The sequence below is a fragment of the Geotrypetes seraphini genome, chromosome 17 (genome assembly GCF_902459505.1).
Source record: "Geotrypetes seraphini chromosome 17, aGeoSer1.1, whole genome shotgun sequence".
Classification (NCBI taxonomy): Eukaryota; Metazoa; Chordata; class Amphibia; order Gymnophiona; family Dermophiidae; genus Geotrypetes; species Geotrypetes seraphini.
This window is the reverse complement of record NC_047100.1, coordinates 6,597,464-6,615,636: the sequence shown is the minus strand read 5'-3', so window position 1 is coordinate 6,615,636 and position 18,173 is coordinate 6,597,464. Positions and strand designations below refer to the sequence as shown.

The 18,173-nt window shown below is 43.4% G+C and overlaps 1 protein-coding gene across 1 annotated transcript in view; it reads left to right on the top strand.

The window, feature by feature from the left end:
• The window catches only part of PRKAR2A (protein kinase cAMP-dependent type II regulatory subunit alpha), a 64,526-nt gene extending 56,176 nt beyond the window's left edge, over nt 1-8,350 (top strand). The window contains exon 11 of the mRNA XM_033925991.1: nt 135-8,350. Within this exon, the coding sequence (XP_033781882.1) occupies nt 135-268 (134 nt within the window). The 3' untranslated portion in view covers nt 269-8,350. The remainder of the gene's footprint in view (nt 1-134) is intronic.
• The last annotated feature ends 9,823 nt before the right edge of the window (nt 8,351-18,173 follow it).

Genomic DNA, 18,173 nt, shown 5'->3' with positions numbered 1-18,173 from the left:
GATTTCTGCTTTTATTATTTAGTGTAATCAATTTCCCAACTCTTGTCACATGCTCAAAGAAAAAGTGAAGGAGGTGCTTTGCACTGTTTTCTTGCTTTGATTTCCTCAGTTTGTTTTCTTTTCTTTTCCTGCAGTTATGGACGTACAAGCCTTTGAGAGGTTGCTTGGACCCTGTATGGACATTATGAAGAGGAATATCACACATTATGAAGAACAACTGGTAGCATTGTTTGGTTCCAGCATGGACCTGAATGATCCAGGCAATTAGGCACAATATACCTCTGTGCCTTTGCTGTTCAAGACACAAGAACGCCTCCTATCAGCAACACAATCCAAAAGGGAAAGATGGACACTATGGAGCAGTCAGTGCTGCTGCTGTCTTGGGCATTTGACAAAAACACATTTAACAGAAAAATCTCAGCATCTTAGGCTGGATAGATGTTTGTTCTATACCTCCACTTTGCTGCTGAGATCCTATTATTGCACCTAATAGCCTTTAAAAATGTTTCAGCTTTTCTTTACATCTTCAGTTCAGAATGGCATGTTTCTCCCAACAGTGTAAGTGCCTGCTACAAAGCCCAAAGTTTAAAAATGGACCCTTCTTAATAGTATTTAATGGGTAATAAAAGATCTTTTCAACCTGCAGAAATGTTTTCTGGGATAGACTGTTCTTAATGATGAGAAAAAAATCCTGCAGGAGAAAACTTAGCAATTCCATCTCACTCTGGTGCTGAGGCAGCTTTTTACTGGCAGAATGTCAGACTCTGCATTTAGTTGTGGGGATTTTTCCCCTTTTCAAGTTGAAAATTTCAGTTTGCTAATTAACATTATGCTGAAACATTTATGCTGTCTGATAAAATCTGCCATTTAGAAAGCCAATGAAAAGCAGTTTTTAGAAATTTAACATACAGTTTGGTTCAGTGCAAGGCTGTTTGAGAAGGGGATATTTGTGTAGAGAAACCTAAATTTTGAAGTATTTTGTGACTGCTCCCATACAAGCGCAGGTCCAGTTGACCAAATTCTGGTCCAGAACAGGTGATTTAGAAATATTTGTCACAGCCATATTTCTTGGGGGAAAATAGTGGTTTTTATATTTTCTTTCTACATTTTTTAAATTAATATTATTCTAAGAAATACATATGTCCCTCCTATTGTTATCTATTGGTAAACCCCATGTAAGAAAATATTTTAAGAAATTATTTATATACTCTCAAGTAGTTTCCCTCATTCCTATTCTTTATTTATTTTTTTTCCAAATGTCATGTAATTTATCTTAAATATTTTGAAATTCTGCACCATGTTGAGTTTTCTGTAATTTCTATGATCAGGCAAACAGGTGGCTTTGAGTATTTGGTAAGCATCGCCTGTAAGGAGAGACCTCTAGTCTAGTTTTATAAAACTGCTTTATTCGGTGACCAGTGCCACTGTCTTTCCAAAATGTTCATATATTAAAAACAGAGAATATTATAGAAGTATAAGAGAGATTATACCATGAAGATTAAAGAATTCCTACATAAAAGGGCATTGATGTTATAGGAATTAATTTTGTTCAGAGCTGTTTGCCAGAAGCATTGTACTTGTAAATGCAAAAGTGGTTTAAGAAATGCAATTGTATGCAGCAGAATCCAAAACGGGTTTCATTTGGGATGTGAGTTTCGTTCAGCAGTAAATGTTCCTTATGAAATTTCTGCTTCCAAAAGAAAAGATACCCTCTGCAGATTCTATGTATGTCAATCTTCAATTAGGTACCATTCGGAGACTTGCATTGATTTGTAAGGAATTGGTTCCCTTAAACATGGCATGCCCCATTGTTAAAGCTGAACTTGACCTCTAGGTACAGTTTGACAGGCCTGGCAGTATATTTCAGTATTACATTGTATATGTTCAGCATGAATTTGAAATACAGTCAGCATCCAGAATTTCTTATTCTTCCAAGGTTTTTTGCCAAAGACCTTTTATTAGCCTTGTCGCTCTCCTTTTGTTTTAATCCAAGAAATGTAATACAAATAATCTAACATCACAGTGACAAGTGCACTTCACTGCCAAGTGGGAGTATTGAACTAGGGGGTGGAGGTGATATTTGGGCTTCCAGGCCTCATGGTGTTGTGATAATCTTCCAGGAAAAGAAAGCAAGTATCTCCATGGTCTGATGCGCCAGTCCATGCTGTGCCAATGATGTATTAATGTAGAACAGAGAATGCTGGGTACAACTGATTGTGATGTTTAATGTCAGTACCAAGTTTCCATGTCCTGTGTCATACCATACCAGTAAAGTGGCTATTTGAGTCATTTTCTCATGCACCCTCCACCCCTTTCAAAATATTGGTTTCTGTGATTCTACATTGTCTGCTCTATTGAGTAAAACTGACCATGAAGGAGTTTGTGATTAAAAGAGATTAGCATGAAGACCTCGTAAAGACTGTAAATTGTATGACAAGGAAATGGTGTTAGTGTTTAATACGAGCACTCAGCAGCAAAGTGGACAAGAGACAGTATTCTTGAGTTTAATAGAAACCTGTCTTGATTTTGACTAAGGCCTCCTTTTACGAAACTGCGATAGCAGTTTCTAGCGTGGGGAGCCACGCTGAATGGCCCGCGCTGCTTCCAAAGCTCATCGAGTTCCTATGAGCGTCGGGAGCAGCACAGGCTATTCAGCACGGCCCCCCACGCTAGAAACTGCTATCGCAGTTTCATAAAAGAGGGGGTAAGTTTCCAAGTTTATTTAAAATTTGTTGTTCCGTTTATTCAAGCTTCTAAGCGGAGTAGTTGTTGTAAATCGGTGAGAGGAGCTTTTAATAGTCAGTAGAATCCTGACTTCTGGTATTTGTCTTGTGGTACAACTCAGTTCTCACAATGTACAATAAAAACTCCAAGAAAAACAAGAATGCCATCTCTCTAAAATAAGAGTGCACTTCTGCACAAGCGGGAGGAACCCCTTTGAATGTTAATTTTAATTCTTCTGCCCTTTGTTTCTAGCTCATTAGTGGAGCATGTTTTCATCTCTTGACATATATTTGTACACCAGTCTGGTCAAAATACAAGTACATTAGTTGATCCACTCTAGTTACTTTGTTCAATTTATCCATATTAATATTAGAATGTTTAAAATCAGTTCAAATATATGTTTTATTTGTGGAGGCCTTCCAATAAGCATTTCTACATGCTACAGGGCTATATTAAAAAATGCAAATGAGATAGTGACCTAGAAAAATTATTTGTAAACAGATTATATCAGCATTTCTTGGACTAAAGATGCACTGCTGCTTTTTTCCAATATTTGTTTAAAAAAAATCAAACAAACCAGATTGTGCTTCTAGTGCAATGTGTAGTAGTCCTGAACACTAGAGTAATGCATCTGAACCCGCAGGTTGCTTGCAGAATATCACTCTTCTTTTAACATTGCCTCCTTCCCAGTAGGCTTGCTTCTGCCCCCTCAGTTTTTTTGTCTGCAAGAAAGTTGCTCAGATGTGTTTCTGATCTGCTCTGTGGTTTTAATATTTCTGAGTTTTTTCCTGTCGTTTTAAGTTGGAGACTTGGTGCCCAGAGATTTCCTGTTAGGACCCCTGCCTAGGAGAAGATGCAGGCTCAAGTGGCGAAAGTCTGCTACTAGCAGGATCAGCCCTCGGGGCCATCTGTCTAGCCAGCATTGTAATATTTTTTAAGTTCAGGGGCCATCCCTGATTTATCAGGAGCTTGAGTGCAGGCTGTTTGGCTCCATCCCAGCTGTATGGTGCTCACCTCCATCGCAGTAAGAGTTTTCAGGGGTTGAGGCTCTATCTGATATCAGTCTGACTGACAGTCTGAAGACCAAGTTTGTAGAGTGAACTGATGAGATTGAATTCTTCATTTGTTCCAGCTGCACTTCTGAGCTGAGGCAGGCAGGCACCACATGGCACAGTGCTATTATACCTATGGGAAAATGGGGGGGGGGGGGGGCTCTATGTAAAAGTGAAATTTAAGAGTTTCTGCAGCCAGAGCTAGGGTCTCCCTCCTCCAAACCCCTTACACACACACTCACTAGTGGAGCCTCTATCTGCCTCATTACTTCTCAATTTTGCTTAAAATCAATAGGGATAGATCCCCTCAGACTTTTCAACTCCTGTATCATGCCAGGTTTGTGCTGGATGGTTGGCTGAGGAGTGTCTGTTCTGAGGGCCTTGCAGGGCCTTGCAAGAACCTTGAGCTCACACTCTTCCAAATCTTCGAGGGCGGGGGATCAGCAGGAGGCTCAGTTCCAGGGAAAAAGGCTCTTTCTAGAGCCCGCTGAATGAGATTGGCAAAGCACAGATGTGTGAATGCTGCGGAGCCCAGGAGGATCTTCAGGGAGTCCCTGCTGGGGTCATCAAGACCCTTTGTGCAAGGCTTCACCATAGATTTTGTGAGCCTAATGTGGAATGCTTATTTAAACTGTCAGAGTCCCCAGCATCTTCTGAAGGTGCAACTGAGGTGGCAGCACTGGGGATTAGTTCTTGATCCGTGCCACAAGCAAACGACCTAGAGCTGCACCAGGATGTCCATTCTAACATTGGGAGGATGGAACGTCTGTTTCCAGGCCCTTTTATCATTCCAGGATGCAGTTTCCCTGGCAGAGTTTAGTTCTCTGCGTGAGACCAGTGGACAAGAATCTGGGGACCCTGGGCCAGGGGGAAGACCACACGATGCAGTGACTATTCAAGGCATCAGCGCTACCAGGTATAATAGCTAACTTGCTGCATGAATTGCAGCTGGAATTTCCACCAGCCTCCACGTCACAGTGCTCAATTATGAGCGACTCAGTGACTCGGACCACATTCTTTCAATTGCATCCTGACAATCAAGAAGCTAGTCACTGACCACTGGGAGTCTCCAGAGAGGTCTCTGTGAGTGGCCAAGACTATAGGCAAGCTTTACCCCATGACTGGATTTTCAACGACTGTTCAGGTGAAGATGGATTCGCTGGTAGCACAGGTCACCAAGTGGACTTCCCTGCCCAGGCTGGCATTGCAGGTCCTGGAGAAGTCACTGAAAGGCAAGGCAGTAAGGGTATTCTTAGACAATGCAATAGGGGTGGCATATGTCAATAGACAAGAAGGCACCCAGAAGTGCTTCGTTATATCTAGAGGCTCTGCTCCTCTTTCGGTGAGCAAAACTCAGCTGCACACAGTGCAGGAGTGGAGAAAGTTTAATTTGACTATTGGCAGATGCTCATTCCAGGGGAGTAGTTACTCTCCCCTCAAGCTTTCAACACTTGTTCAGCGCTGGGGGCACCCACTGATGGATCTCATGGCACAAAAGTAGATTGCTTTTACAGCCAAAGATACGAGCCCAGGTTGGGATGCATTGGCCCAGCCATGGCTGGAGAAGGGGCTCTTGTATGTTTCCCCTGTGACTCATGCTAGGTTGCAAGTCATCTGGGTCTGGTTGTCCTAGTGGTGCACCATTGGCCCCCCCCCCCCCAGACTTTGGTATGCGAGCAGAGAGACTAAGGCCTCAAATTGAAGATTCATACGGGTCTCCTTACACAGGGTCCAGTCTCCTTAGAGAATCCAGACATTTTGGACATGGCTCTTGTGTGGACGGCCCTAGTAAGAAAAGAGGGGTACTTGGAGGTGGTCATTTCCACTCTGCTTAGAGCCAAGAAGCCCTTAATGGTGGTGGCCTTTGCCAAGGCTTGGAAGTGATGTGCTAAGATCAATGTGGAGCCCTAACAAGCCCTGAACTTGGTAGTCCTGGAATTTTTCCAAGAGAGACTTGAGAAGGGCCTGTTTGTCGGATAGCTGAAAGTTTAGATAGCAGACCTTTCATGCTTCCAAGCTCGGGGAGAGAGTGCTTCTCTGGCCTCTTGCACAAATGTGGCAAGATTCTTTTATGGGGCTCTTTCCAGTGTGTCTACCATTCTCATCCTGGAACCTTAATACTGTTTTGCAAGGTCTCGGCAGGGCTCCATATGAGCCCTCACAGGAGGTTTCCCTCTTAAATGGTGTTCTTGGTGGTGATTATGTTGGCAAGATGAATCTCGGTTTCAAGCTCTCTCTTCAGAGAGCTTTTTCTTAAGATTACAGAAGCAGAGTTTTTCTTGTGCACAGTTTTGTTCTACTGAAAGTAATCTCTGCCTTCTATGTCACAGGAAGTCTGTTTCTTGCCTTTTGGCCTACGGGGTCGTATTTGCTAGACTTCACGAGAGTGCTTCTTCGCTACCTCAAAGATACCAATGAGTTTCAAGTTCCTGATCATCTGTTCTGACAAGTCATGCTAAGAAAGGCAGGTCTGTGTCCAAGGCCTCAATTTGCAGATGTATTGAAATAGCAATTTTTCTGTGTATGTGGACTGTGGTAAGCAGCTGCTGATTGCTTTGAAGGCCCATTCTACTAGAGGGGTGGCTACCGCATAGACAGAGGTTCATGTGGACTCCCTCCATGAAGATTTATGGAGCAGTGACATAGTCTACTCTTCAAATCTTTACCAGGTTCTATAGAGTAGATGTGGCAGCCAGGGAGGATGCCACGTTGGCAGGCCCAGTAGTCCTGCCCTAGATTCAGGGGACTGCTTTGGCCTATCCCTAGCATTCAGGACAACTGGACACATTGCACTAGAGAGAATGATTAGGTTCTTACCTTGATAATCTTTCTTGTTGATGTCTAGTAGTCCTGAAGCCCCGTGCCCTGTGAGGGAGCTACACTTATCTTTGGTCTCAATTTTAGTCTGTGACTGAAGAATTTCTGTGTGTCAGCTAAGCTGGAAAAAAAAGACTGAGTTTCTTCTTAGCAGGATATGCGAGTAGCTGCAAGCTTCATAAATGTTAGTACCAGTTGCATGCAGTTTTGTATAATTGTGATAATGTTATACTTGTTACAGAGCAGAACAGAAGTGCTGGGGAGGTCTCTCTATTGCCCTACTTCCTTTGATGTCTTCCATTACAGTTGTTGATTACTTTTGTACAAACTGAGGGGGCAGGAGCAAACCTACTGGGAAGGAGGCAGAGTTGAAAGATGAGTGATACCATTCTACAAGAAACTTGTGAGTTTAGATGAATAACCCTAGTGTTCAGGACTACTAGATACATCTACAAGAAAGAAGATTATCAAGGTAAGAACCTAATCTTTCTTTAAAGATGCTACCTCAAGGCTTGAAAGTGCTTCGCACTTATTGATAAGAATTCCATTTATTACTTGTGAAAATTCATCCATTTCCCTTAATTCTGATAAATTTTATCACTGGCCATTTTGAAGGGGGTAATTTTGCAAACCACTTGCAGTGCTTCAGCAGTAAAATGTTACAACGCATATGACCTCATATCTGAATTGTAGATCAGAGCAGATACAAATTGTTGTATAAGAAATGTAGCTAATTATTATAGGCTTGCCCTTCCCATAGGAAATGGTAAATTAACCACCTAGAACTTCAGTTAAATTCTAGGGATTGATCAGTTATTGATATTTGTAAGAATAGCTGTGTGAGCTTGGGGATTGGATCACTCAGTATGTTCCTAGTATCCCCCGTGTAAGTTTTATCTATTGTGATACGTTTGGTTTAGTGGCCAATATTCTTGGTTGCAACTGTTTGTGATATAGAAGAATTTATAGGACATGGTTACACTTATGCATAGCAGCAAATATCTGCTAAGATTGGAGATAATGTACCAATCTGAACACCAGAGATAAAATACAAGATTAAAAAAAAACATTTGTGGCCAAGGTTATTAACTTTCAAGCCTTTTAATATGACTATTTGTATTTTCCCCTGCTCCCTTCTTTATCGCACATCTGGGAGAAAACTGTTGATGCATCTTTAAAGCTAGTGAAAAAAGAGAGAGCAGATTCACTTGTTGCTTTTGTGGCTTCACTGACTTGTGCATTCTGCTTCTAGAGTTTTTCTGGCCCCCTCCCTTCTTTTAATGGTAATAGCAGGCACAAACTGTTCTCCGTGTTTATAAATCATGTTGCCAGGTATCTGTCAGCAATGCATGTCTGCTCTGCCGATGAGTAGGATTTGAGTACCTTAACTAACATCGACAGCCAATGTTCTATTGCGTATTACATCATCAGAAGCCTGTAAATGGAAAGTGCTGTTATAAAGCATTTCTGTTGCAATTTAAGGTGGGGCGATGGGGGGCTTTCATCATTGAAAACACAGAAACTCTTTAGAGGATACTTGAACAAAATGTAGTATTTTTAGAAAACAATTGCAGTTTGTACATTATACCATCAAAACCAATTGTGTTAATTCTCCAATGTCTGTTTTTCTATTTCTAAGCAGTGTTTTTAAATCAGCATTATGTAACACTAACTGAATGCATTTCTGATGACCCACCAGGTACAAAAGCTTTCTAAAAGTGTTGGTGAAATAAAATTCCTAGTTGGAGTTCAATTTGTCCAAAGAGGCATTTGTGTATTTATTATTTCAGTGCATGAAATTGTTTGAACGAGAGCCATAGGCGGAACAAAAAGCGATTGTTCAACTAATTAAGTATACTAATTGGGCTCACATTTAAATTGAATCATTAAGAAAAAGTGCTTCATTTAAACTTAAAGCATGTTTACCAAAATAAATTGTGTGGGAAATATTTTTTTAAATGATTTAATTTATAATGTAGTAAAAGAACAGTATCACTATTTAGGACCATCATTAAGCAAATGGGAGCGAAGACAGGGTTGCTTATTATGTGCAAAAAAAAAAAAAAAAGGTATTTCTTTTAATAATTATTATTCCTCATAAGCTGTTAAAGAGCATTTAAGAGCCTATGTTACACATTTTCTCTGCCGGTGGGACAATGCCCCATCGTTTCTTTTACTTTCCATATAAAGTATTCCCAAACAGTCCGATCAGTGCAGACATTTTTGGGTGTTCTCCATATACCTAATGTTCTCCCTATCGTCTCTTGGCTAATTTAGGTGAGCGCCTGGCTGTCTTCCTTGAATGATGTGCTTCCCCCCTAGTTAGTGTCTCACCTTTAAAATGCTCAAGTGCTAGCTCTGCGAGAAGATCCCCAAGGAGGCGACAGTGATGTGTTTTTAGTGCGGGCCAGCGAGGTAAGTGCTCCGTGCTCACATGAATTCTATGAGCGCTGGAGCATTTACTGTGCTGGTCCATGTTAAAAACCTATAACGCAGCTTGATAAAAGGTGCCCAAAGTGACATCTATCACAAATGAAGGTCCAGAAAATACAACGTATGCCAAAACAGGAGTAAATATCGAAAACCTAAAAGAACAAATCCTATGATGAACAGGAGATGCTAAAATGTGATGTGTAAATAGCAAGAAAAGCCATGTGGTTATATAGTGAGTGCAAGTCAATACATTAAACCAGTGTTCTTCAATCTTTTTACACCCGTGGACCGGCAGAAATAAAATAATTATTTTGTGGACCGGCAAACTACTAAGACTGAAATTTTAAAGAAACATTTCCGCCCCTTCTCTACAAGCTCGATCCCCACAAACCATCTGATCCCATCTGCACAAGCTGCAGTTATGATTTTATATTGAACGTATTTTATTAAAGTATAAAAAGAAACAATATTCTGTACAATTGTCATTTTATAAATACAAATATACAGAGCAAAGACCAACAAAACCCTTGTCTCCTCTCCCCTTCACATATATCCTCTCTACTATCAAAAAAACTGAACAAGCCAAGTTATTACAGAATGCTACACAGAAATATGGTAACAGTATACTGAAGTCACGACAGGAATAGTGTTAGGGGAGTGCCCCCCTGGTCAGAGAGAGCCCTAAGCCAGCTGGAAGCTAAAGAAGCAATGCCTGGGCTTTGCAGTCCTCAGTTATGTCTCTAGCAGGATATATATTTCAAATCTGATATATTCTAATGACAAAATAGAAATAAAATTATTTTTTTCTACCTTTTGTTGTCTCTGGTTTCTGCTTTAATCTTTTCACTCTTTTCCTTCCAGTGTCTGCCCTGCTTCTTCAATCCAGCATCTGCCCATTCCAGCCACTGTCTGCCCTCTCCCCCTTCCATATGTATCTGACTTTTTTCTATGCCCCTCTCCATCCAGCCTGTGCCTCCTCTCTCCTTTTTACATCATTCATTACAGCTTCACTGCTTTCTTCATTTTTCTTTCTCCTACACCAGATCTAGCATTGTTGTCCCTCTGCTGACCCTTCTCATCATCAATCTCTCTACTTTCAAATGCCTATCTCTCCCCTTCCCCTCCTAATCTCCCTTCCAGCTGTTTCCTTCCTTTTTTCCTTCTCCTTTCTCTCCTCCCCCTGTCCAGCAGTAACTCTTCCCTTTCCCTCCTCCCCTCCCAGCAGCATCTCTCCTTCCCTTCAGGACCAGTAGCAGCTGTCCCTTTTTTTCCCCTTGCCCAGCAGCTTCCCAGACTCCTTTCCCTCCTCCCCTCCCAGTAGCATCTCTCCTCCTTCCCTCCAGGTCCAGTAGCAGCTGTACCTTTTTTTCCCCTTGCCCAGAAGCTTTCTCCCCTCCCAGCAGGTCTCCTTACTTGCCAGTGCAGTGATTCCCGAAGGCAGCCTCGGGTACGTTGTTGGGTCTCACCACACCGCCTCTAAGGAAAGAGGAACTTGCATCATCAGAGGCGGCTGCGACTCAGCAAAAGCCCCAAGGCTGCCTTCGTGAATCGCTGCGCTAGTAAGGAGAGCTGCCGAGAGGAGAGAAAGCCACTGACGGAGGCTCCCCATGATCTTTCTGGCCCAGCGCAGACCAGCTGGAAATATCTCATTGGATCTGTGTGGATCAGCAGCAAATTGAAGTTCATCAATCTCGCCGGCCCTGTGCAGACCAGCAGAAATTTCCTGCGGACTGGTGGTTGAAGAATAGTGCATTAAACACCCACATATACATAACAAAATATAAAGAATTCAGCTTGTGGTTAAATCATGGGCAAGAAAGTAAAAAATTAAAATAAGCTGATACTGCTGGAAGAAAATGTTCTGTATAACATATAGGAAATAGTAATATCAGCATCTGGTGGGAATGGGAATAGGCTTTTAAGTCAAAGATCCAGTATTTCAATTATAGTGGCGCCATCTGGTGGAAACGGTAAAAATAGACTGTGAATAGGTGGCAAAAAGTGAAAAATCCACTATTTCAATTACAATGGCGCCATCTGGTGGAAACGGTAAAAATAGACAATGTGAATAGGTGGCAAAAAGTAAAAAATCCACTATTTCAAATACAATGGCGCCATCTGGTGGAAATGGTAAAAATAGACAAGGAATGTGAATGGGCTTTTAAGTCAAAGATCCAGTATTTCAATTATAGTGGCGCCATCTGCTGGAAACGGTAAAAAAAAGACTGAATGGACTGGCTCCCCGCGCTAAAAACTGTGATAGCAGTTTGGATAGAATAGTTTATCACATGGACAAATTCTGATGTAAACAACTTGCTAGGCATTGCAATCGGATGAATGATGTATATTGACAGACAGAGCAGCAACCGCAGGCTCGTTGGCCAGTGGCGCTTCCCCCCTAGTCAGTGTCTCACCTTTAAAACGCTTCGCTCTCAGCCGGTCATGCCGCACCCGCCTGATCCTGGACAGGCAGCGGCGCTCGAGAAGATCCCCGGTGATGTGTAAGCGGTGCAGAGGTTTTTAGTGCTCCGCTGCTCACATGAATTCGATGAGCGCTGGAGCATTTCCTGTGCTGGCCCGCGCTAAAATCCTGTAAAAGGTGCCCAAAAGAAGGTCAAGGAGTAAATATCGAAAAGAACAAAAAAACACCCCCAAATACATAACAAAATAAACCTGTAGATAAATCGTGGGCGAGAAAATGAACATACAATTTAAAGAAGCTGAAACTGATGGGGAAAATCTATGTATAATAGTAATATCGCCAAAAGCCAGTGAATGTGAATAGGCTTTTAAGTCAAAGAAACCCTTTTTCATATACAATGGCGCCCTCTGGTGGAAACGCACTAAAAACCTCTACACCGCTTACACATCACCGGGGATCTTCTTGAAGAACTAGAGCTCGAGCGCCGCTGCCTTGATTTGCCCCCGCTCGTCCAGGATCAGGCGGGGCATGCGCAGCAGGGAGGCGGCGTGCGGGTGGTTGAGCGCGTGCGGCATGACCGGCTGGAAGAGGCCGAGAGCGAAGCGTTTTAAAGGTGAGACACTGACTAGGGGGGAAGCGCCTCATTCGAGGAAGACAGCCGGGCGCTCAGCCACCTTCACACACTGGCCAACGAGCCTGCGGTTGCAAACATGATCCACATACTAATAAAGGTTTCAATATACATCATTCGTCCGATTGCAATGCCTAGCAAGTTGTTTACATCAGAATTTGTCCATGTGATAAACTATTCTATCCAAACTGCTATCAGTCTTTTTTTTTTTTTTTTGCCGTTTCCACCAGATGGCGCCACTATAATTGAAATACTGGATCTTTGACTTAAAAGCCTATTCATTTTTACTGCCTTTTTTTACCGTTTCCACCAGATGCCGATATTACTACATTATTATTATACATAGATTTTCCCCATCAGTTTCAGCTTATTTAAATTGTATGTTTATTTTCTAGCTCACCATTTATCTACAGGTTGATTTTTATTTTATTTTCCTATGTATTTGTGGGTGTTTTTTGTATTGACTTGCACTCACTATATAGCCACATCGCATTTCACCTTCTATTCATCATATGGTTTGTACTTTTCGATGCTTTCTCCACTTGACTTATTTGCATATTTTGGCATACTTTGTGTTGTCTGGATCTTCTCTTGTGATATATGATGACTTACCCCTTCTACAAAACTGCCATAGCAGTTTTTAGCACAGGGAGCTGCGCTGAATGGTCCCCGCTGCTCCCCACGCTAATAGAAGAGGGCCAAGTCTTTTCTCTGCATGTCCCTAGGGGCTTTGGTGCATTTCTCGCGGGGGACTCCCTACTGCAGCTTTCAAAGGGAAGCCCTTGGGGATTTTTGAATGTCTTCGGGCATGCGCCGTTCCTTTTTCTCGCTCACTTCTTTTGGTTCTCATTTAGAGCAAGAACCAGAAGGCCTTGAGCATGTACAAATGGTCAAGGCCCAGCCCATCCAGGAGGGAGGATCTTCGGGCACCGGCATGTCCTGTGCAGCGCAGGCCATTTAGCGTGGCTCTCTGCGCTAAAAACTGCTAGTGCGGTTTGATAGAAGAGGCCCCGAGTCATTGAGATTTGTGTGTGTGATAGAGGAAATATAAATTCCACTTGATAAAAGCAAGGACTGCATAGCTCACATCGATAACTCAGCTTTTTTGATATGAAAAGTGGAAGTCTTGAAGTTCCATCTCAGGTTTTTTGGTACAGCTCTCATTCCTCCTCTGTCTGACAGCAGTGACTCTGGGCAACGGCCAGGGATGGATTTCCGATGGCTGATCTGTGCCTAGAGGTGTCTTTTGCCATGACTTTAAAGAGGGAGCTGCATCTGCTTTCTCCTGCGCAGGCTTTAACCTGAACTATGGTTAATTGGAGGGGGTTCCCCACCCCCTTTATTTGGTTTTAGAATTTTAATTTGTGAACCCCTTTGATTTCTATTACAAATAAGTTCAGAATAAACAACAACTCTGAACCGTACAGAACTCCAGAGTCTCACAGAGTCCACTAGCTCCAGAAACTGATGAAAAGCTCTAATAGGAGGGAGAGCTCATATCATGCTGGGAGGAATAAAGATTAGAGCAGGAAGAGAAGGCAGTCAAAAATCAGCTTAGGGGCAAGTGAGATGTGAATGGAGCCTCCCCCGCCCCCAAAACAGAGCTCTATTAATGGACCTCGCTCTTGCCCTGCAACATCACCAGTGCCAAGACCCTCTCTCACACACAGTTCTTCCAAAAGCATCTCCTCCTTTTCTAGTATACTTGCTCTGCCAATGCGCCTCCTTTCTGCTCTGCTGTTCCAGTTCTGAGACCCTCACACAGACAAAGAGTCCTCTGCCAATGCATCTCACTCCTTCCCTGGTACAAAGACCTTCATACGCAGAGCTCTGCCAATGTATCTCATTCCTGCCCTGCAGCACCCTCTCTACTGCCTTCAGCTACCTATTTCATTCATTCTCTACATGTATCATTTCATTTGTCATACTTGTGTATCACATTCTTACAACTTCTAGATATGTGATGGTTGCATGAGACTCTGCTGAAAATCTGCTTTCCAGCTATCTGTATTGTGTTCATTCTGTTATGACTATCAGGGGGACACTTGCATAGGGCTCTGAAGATCTGCTCTTCAGCTGTCTGTGCTGTATACAAACTGTGTGCATCTTATTAGAAAATTATCAGGAGGAAATTGAATACCAAGGAACATTGGTTTTTGAGCAGGACCTGAATTTAATTATGAAGGCCTTTTTTTGATTTCCCCATAGTCTTTTTATGAGACAAAAAATTAGAATTTTCCCAGATGTTACTAAAATAATACAGGACCGCAGAAAGTTGTTTCTAGTTATGAGGGAAGAAGCTGTAAAAATGGGAGCAAATTTCTTGTTATCCTATCCATGTAAATGTCAGATAAAATATGTGTTTGTTTAGCCAGAGCAGCTTCGAATCTTTTTGGATGCAAAAATATTAATGCAATAGTATTAGAGCTGTAAAGAAAAGAAGGCTGGTTTATACCACGTTTTTACTTGTGCGATGTCTTCTTCTGTGGGCCCTGCCACCTGCCTCGCGGGCCCCAGGCTAAGCACCATCTGGTGACCCCCGCTCAGGGCCGGGTGAGCCGCAGGCTGAGTCCCCGCAAGATCGCCACCTGCACGGCCCACGAGCTGGAGAACCACAGCATGTACTGCGTGCAGTGCAAGATGCCCGTTTGCTACCAGTGCCTGGAGTTGGGCAAACATTCCAGGGGCCATGTGGAAGCTGCACAAGGTGAGTGCACGTAATTAGTGCTGGAGAGGTGCGGCAGCAACCAACACAATCCGTGCATTGGCACTCCACACTAGTGCTGCCTGATTCAGGAAAAAAAAAATTCGATTCGATTCAGCCTATTGAATTGATTTTTAGATTCGATTTTCCTGCCCAAGTGAATGTTTTTTTCAAATATCCTGGTGGGTTTATTTTATAGCCTCTTCACCCACTTTGCCCTCTCTTACCCACACTGGCGCTGTGGTGTAAACAAAAAAAGACTTTTCCTCTCTCTCTTAAATCCTAGCTCACGTTCGTGGTTTAACACCTCAAAATAGAAAATAACATTTTTTTTCTACCTTTTGTTGTCTGATCATTATTCAGATCTTATCGGTCCCAGGCTCTGGTTGTCTTCTGAGAACTTGCTTGCAAGAGTCTCCTTCTTTCTTCTTTCTCGTGCTAACCATCCATCTTCTAGCTCTGTCCTCCTCTTCCGTTTCCCTTCCCTCCCCCGGAGGTCTGGTAACTTTCCTTTTTTTCGTCTCCATCCACAGATCCACCTTTTCTGAATTACCCTTTCATCCTTCATCTCTCTCTCCCACCACCCCAGGGTCCACCATCTCTCCCTTTCTCTTCCCAACTACCCTCCTATCCAGTATCTCTATCCCTCTCCTCCACACCATCCCTTGTGTCCAACTTGTCTTCCTTTCTGTTCCTTCCCTCCCTAAATCCCATTGTCCACCATCTCTCTCCCTCTCCTGTTTTTAGATCCTTATTTCTTCTATCCTTCCCCCCCATCTCCCCTCTCCATGATCTCCCCCAAGTCTATCTCCCCCCTCCACCAAGTTCATTTCTCCCATCTATCTTCTCCCCATCTCTCCTCCAGTCCACCAACTCCCCATCTCCCCTCTCCCTCCATCTACCTTTTTTATTATGGCACTCCTAAGCCCCCACCACCACCACACCCCTGCACCTTTCCCAAAAAGAGCCCAGCAGGAGGGAAGTACCTGGTCTGCCGGTGGCGGTAGCGATCCACTCTTGCCACTACTCCTTGCGTCTTCTCTCCACTGCGGCCTGCCCTCAGTGAAAACTTTCTGTTTCCGCTTGGGCGGCTGAATGGAGAGAAGATGCCCAGGGTAGTGAATTGCATTCGCTACCGCCGCTTTTGCCTGGCCAGGGAGGAGAGGATAGGGCCTTGCTACTGGGAAGGAAAGAGCCTTGCTGCCGCCGATCTGCACCAGCGATCCGTTCAGGATTTCCCTCTGCCACCGGAGTCCTTGCTTTGATGTAATTTCCGGTTTTGCAAAACCAGAAGTTACATCGGAAGCAAGGACTCTGGTGACAGAGAGAAAGCCCGAACGGGTCTCTGGTGCAGATCGGGGCAGCAAGGCTCTCTCCTCTCCTCCCTGGCCAGGCAAAAGCGGCGGTAGCAAGGGGGCCAACAAATCGGTAAGTCCAATTTTCTTCAATAGCAAGACCGATTAGAATCGCAAATCGGGCAGCACTACTCCACACGGGTGGGCCACCTCGAGGGATGGCAGGATGGGCAAGCTGCAAGCATAGAGAGGCTAAATAAATAGCCCCCACTGAAAAGATAATTGGGCTACCCTGGTTGATTTTGCGGGCACGGTGGGAGTGGAGAGCAGTGCTGCACGCTGCAAGCTTCCCTGAGTACTTATCAGCTTGTGGGGGTTGTGTGTTCTCACTGCTTTTCCTTTCCCAGAGTGCATTGCCAAAATCCAGGCTTTCTTTTCTGCAGTGCAAAGGATTTTCTGCAGAAAGGGGAATTAGCAGAGGAGTTGTGGACGTGCTGGGCAGTTTGGCTACTGAGGGGAAAGGCAATACCTAAAATGTAAACAAGCTTAAACTAATCTGACCTTTCAGAAGGAAGCAGGATAACAGGAGGGGCCTAGTTACTAAAAATTGTATCCCATTTGGTGCCTATGGCAATGGAAAAATATGAGTTCGTAGTAAGTAGGGCTCTCGTTTTAGATTTTTATTTTATTGGCCTTTTCCTTCCAAATATATTCAGGTGCACTGTTAATCTCTGTGCAAGTGGACTTAGGAATCAAGTTGGAATTAGGTCTGGATGCATTCTAGCTGGATAGAAATCTAAATTACTCGAACTTGATGTTTGAAAGGTTTAAATTTAGGGAACTTAGTTTGCTAGTTGAACTATCAATAGGATTAGTTTTACTTTAACACAATTTTACAGGGTTCAAACAAAAATAACTTTTCTATCCAGAACCATTTGTGCTGTGTATTGTGTTTTCTTTCTTCCTATGTTGTCATCCCAAATTGATAGGGGAGAGTGAGGGATGACTTCAGCAGGTTAACAATTGTATAAGGTGGTGGGAAATGCACTTTACTCTTCATTTCATAACTTTTAGAAACAGAATTTTAGAAGGGACATTTCAGAATAATGGACAGGTAGAATTTTGCAAATGAAAATAATATGCATTGAAAAACAAGTACTGGATGGAGTATTATGTACATCTGATACAGGTAAATGGAACTGCATGGAATTGCTGTGAAGAATATACAATTGATCGGTTTTCATAAATAACCATTAGGATCATTTTGTGAGTCTGTTTCCTCTCGTATGCTTTTCAGCTTTGCTAGTGCCCCATGTCCCTTCATTTGCAACTACGATGTGCTGCTGAAAAGTTTTCAGCCCATCCAAGAAGAGCAGTGTTCTTCCTAGCGCCTTTTAACCGGGCACTTCCCCCTCAGCGTCCTCCGGATTCCCCCCAAGTCTAACCTATAAAACGCTACCCCCTCAACGTCTTACGGATTCCCCCTTAGTCTCATTGTCTCACCTTTAAAACTAATTGGCAGCCTGCAGAGCGAACCTAGCAGGCTGCCATCAGCCTCCGCAGCACATTTCCTTTGCAGCGGTCCCGCCACTGGGTTTTGGCCAGGTATCGTGACCTGGATTGTCCACCATGAGAATGGGCTACTGGGCTTGATAGACCTTTGGTCTGACCCAGTAAGGCTATTCTTATGTTCTTAATGTGCTTCGGAGGCCAACGGCAGCCTACTAGGTTTGCTCTGAAGGCTGCCTTAATTAGCTTTAAAGATTGGTTCTTGATAAGCGGCGGTCACAGTGTGGAAGATGACCTCTCTCGCTGGGTGTGGGAAGCAGCTGAGGTAAGGCCCTGCCTGTCGCGAGGGCCCCAGCAGAATTGGGATTGCCATAGAGACTCTGGATCTGGGAGGAAGAGAGACTGAAAAAGACCTTGAGAAGTGACGAGAAAGCAGACTTGAACCAAAAGGGAGGGGAAAGACAGGGCAGATGCTGGCCTAGAGGGGGTAGATAGGGGAAACACCCTGAACTGAGGAGAGAGAGATGCCAGGCCCTGGAGAGGGTGAAGACAGAGTGAGAGAGACAGAAAGACCCGGATCAAAGGT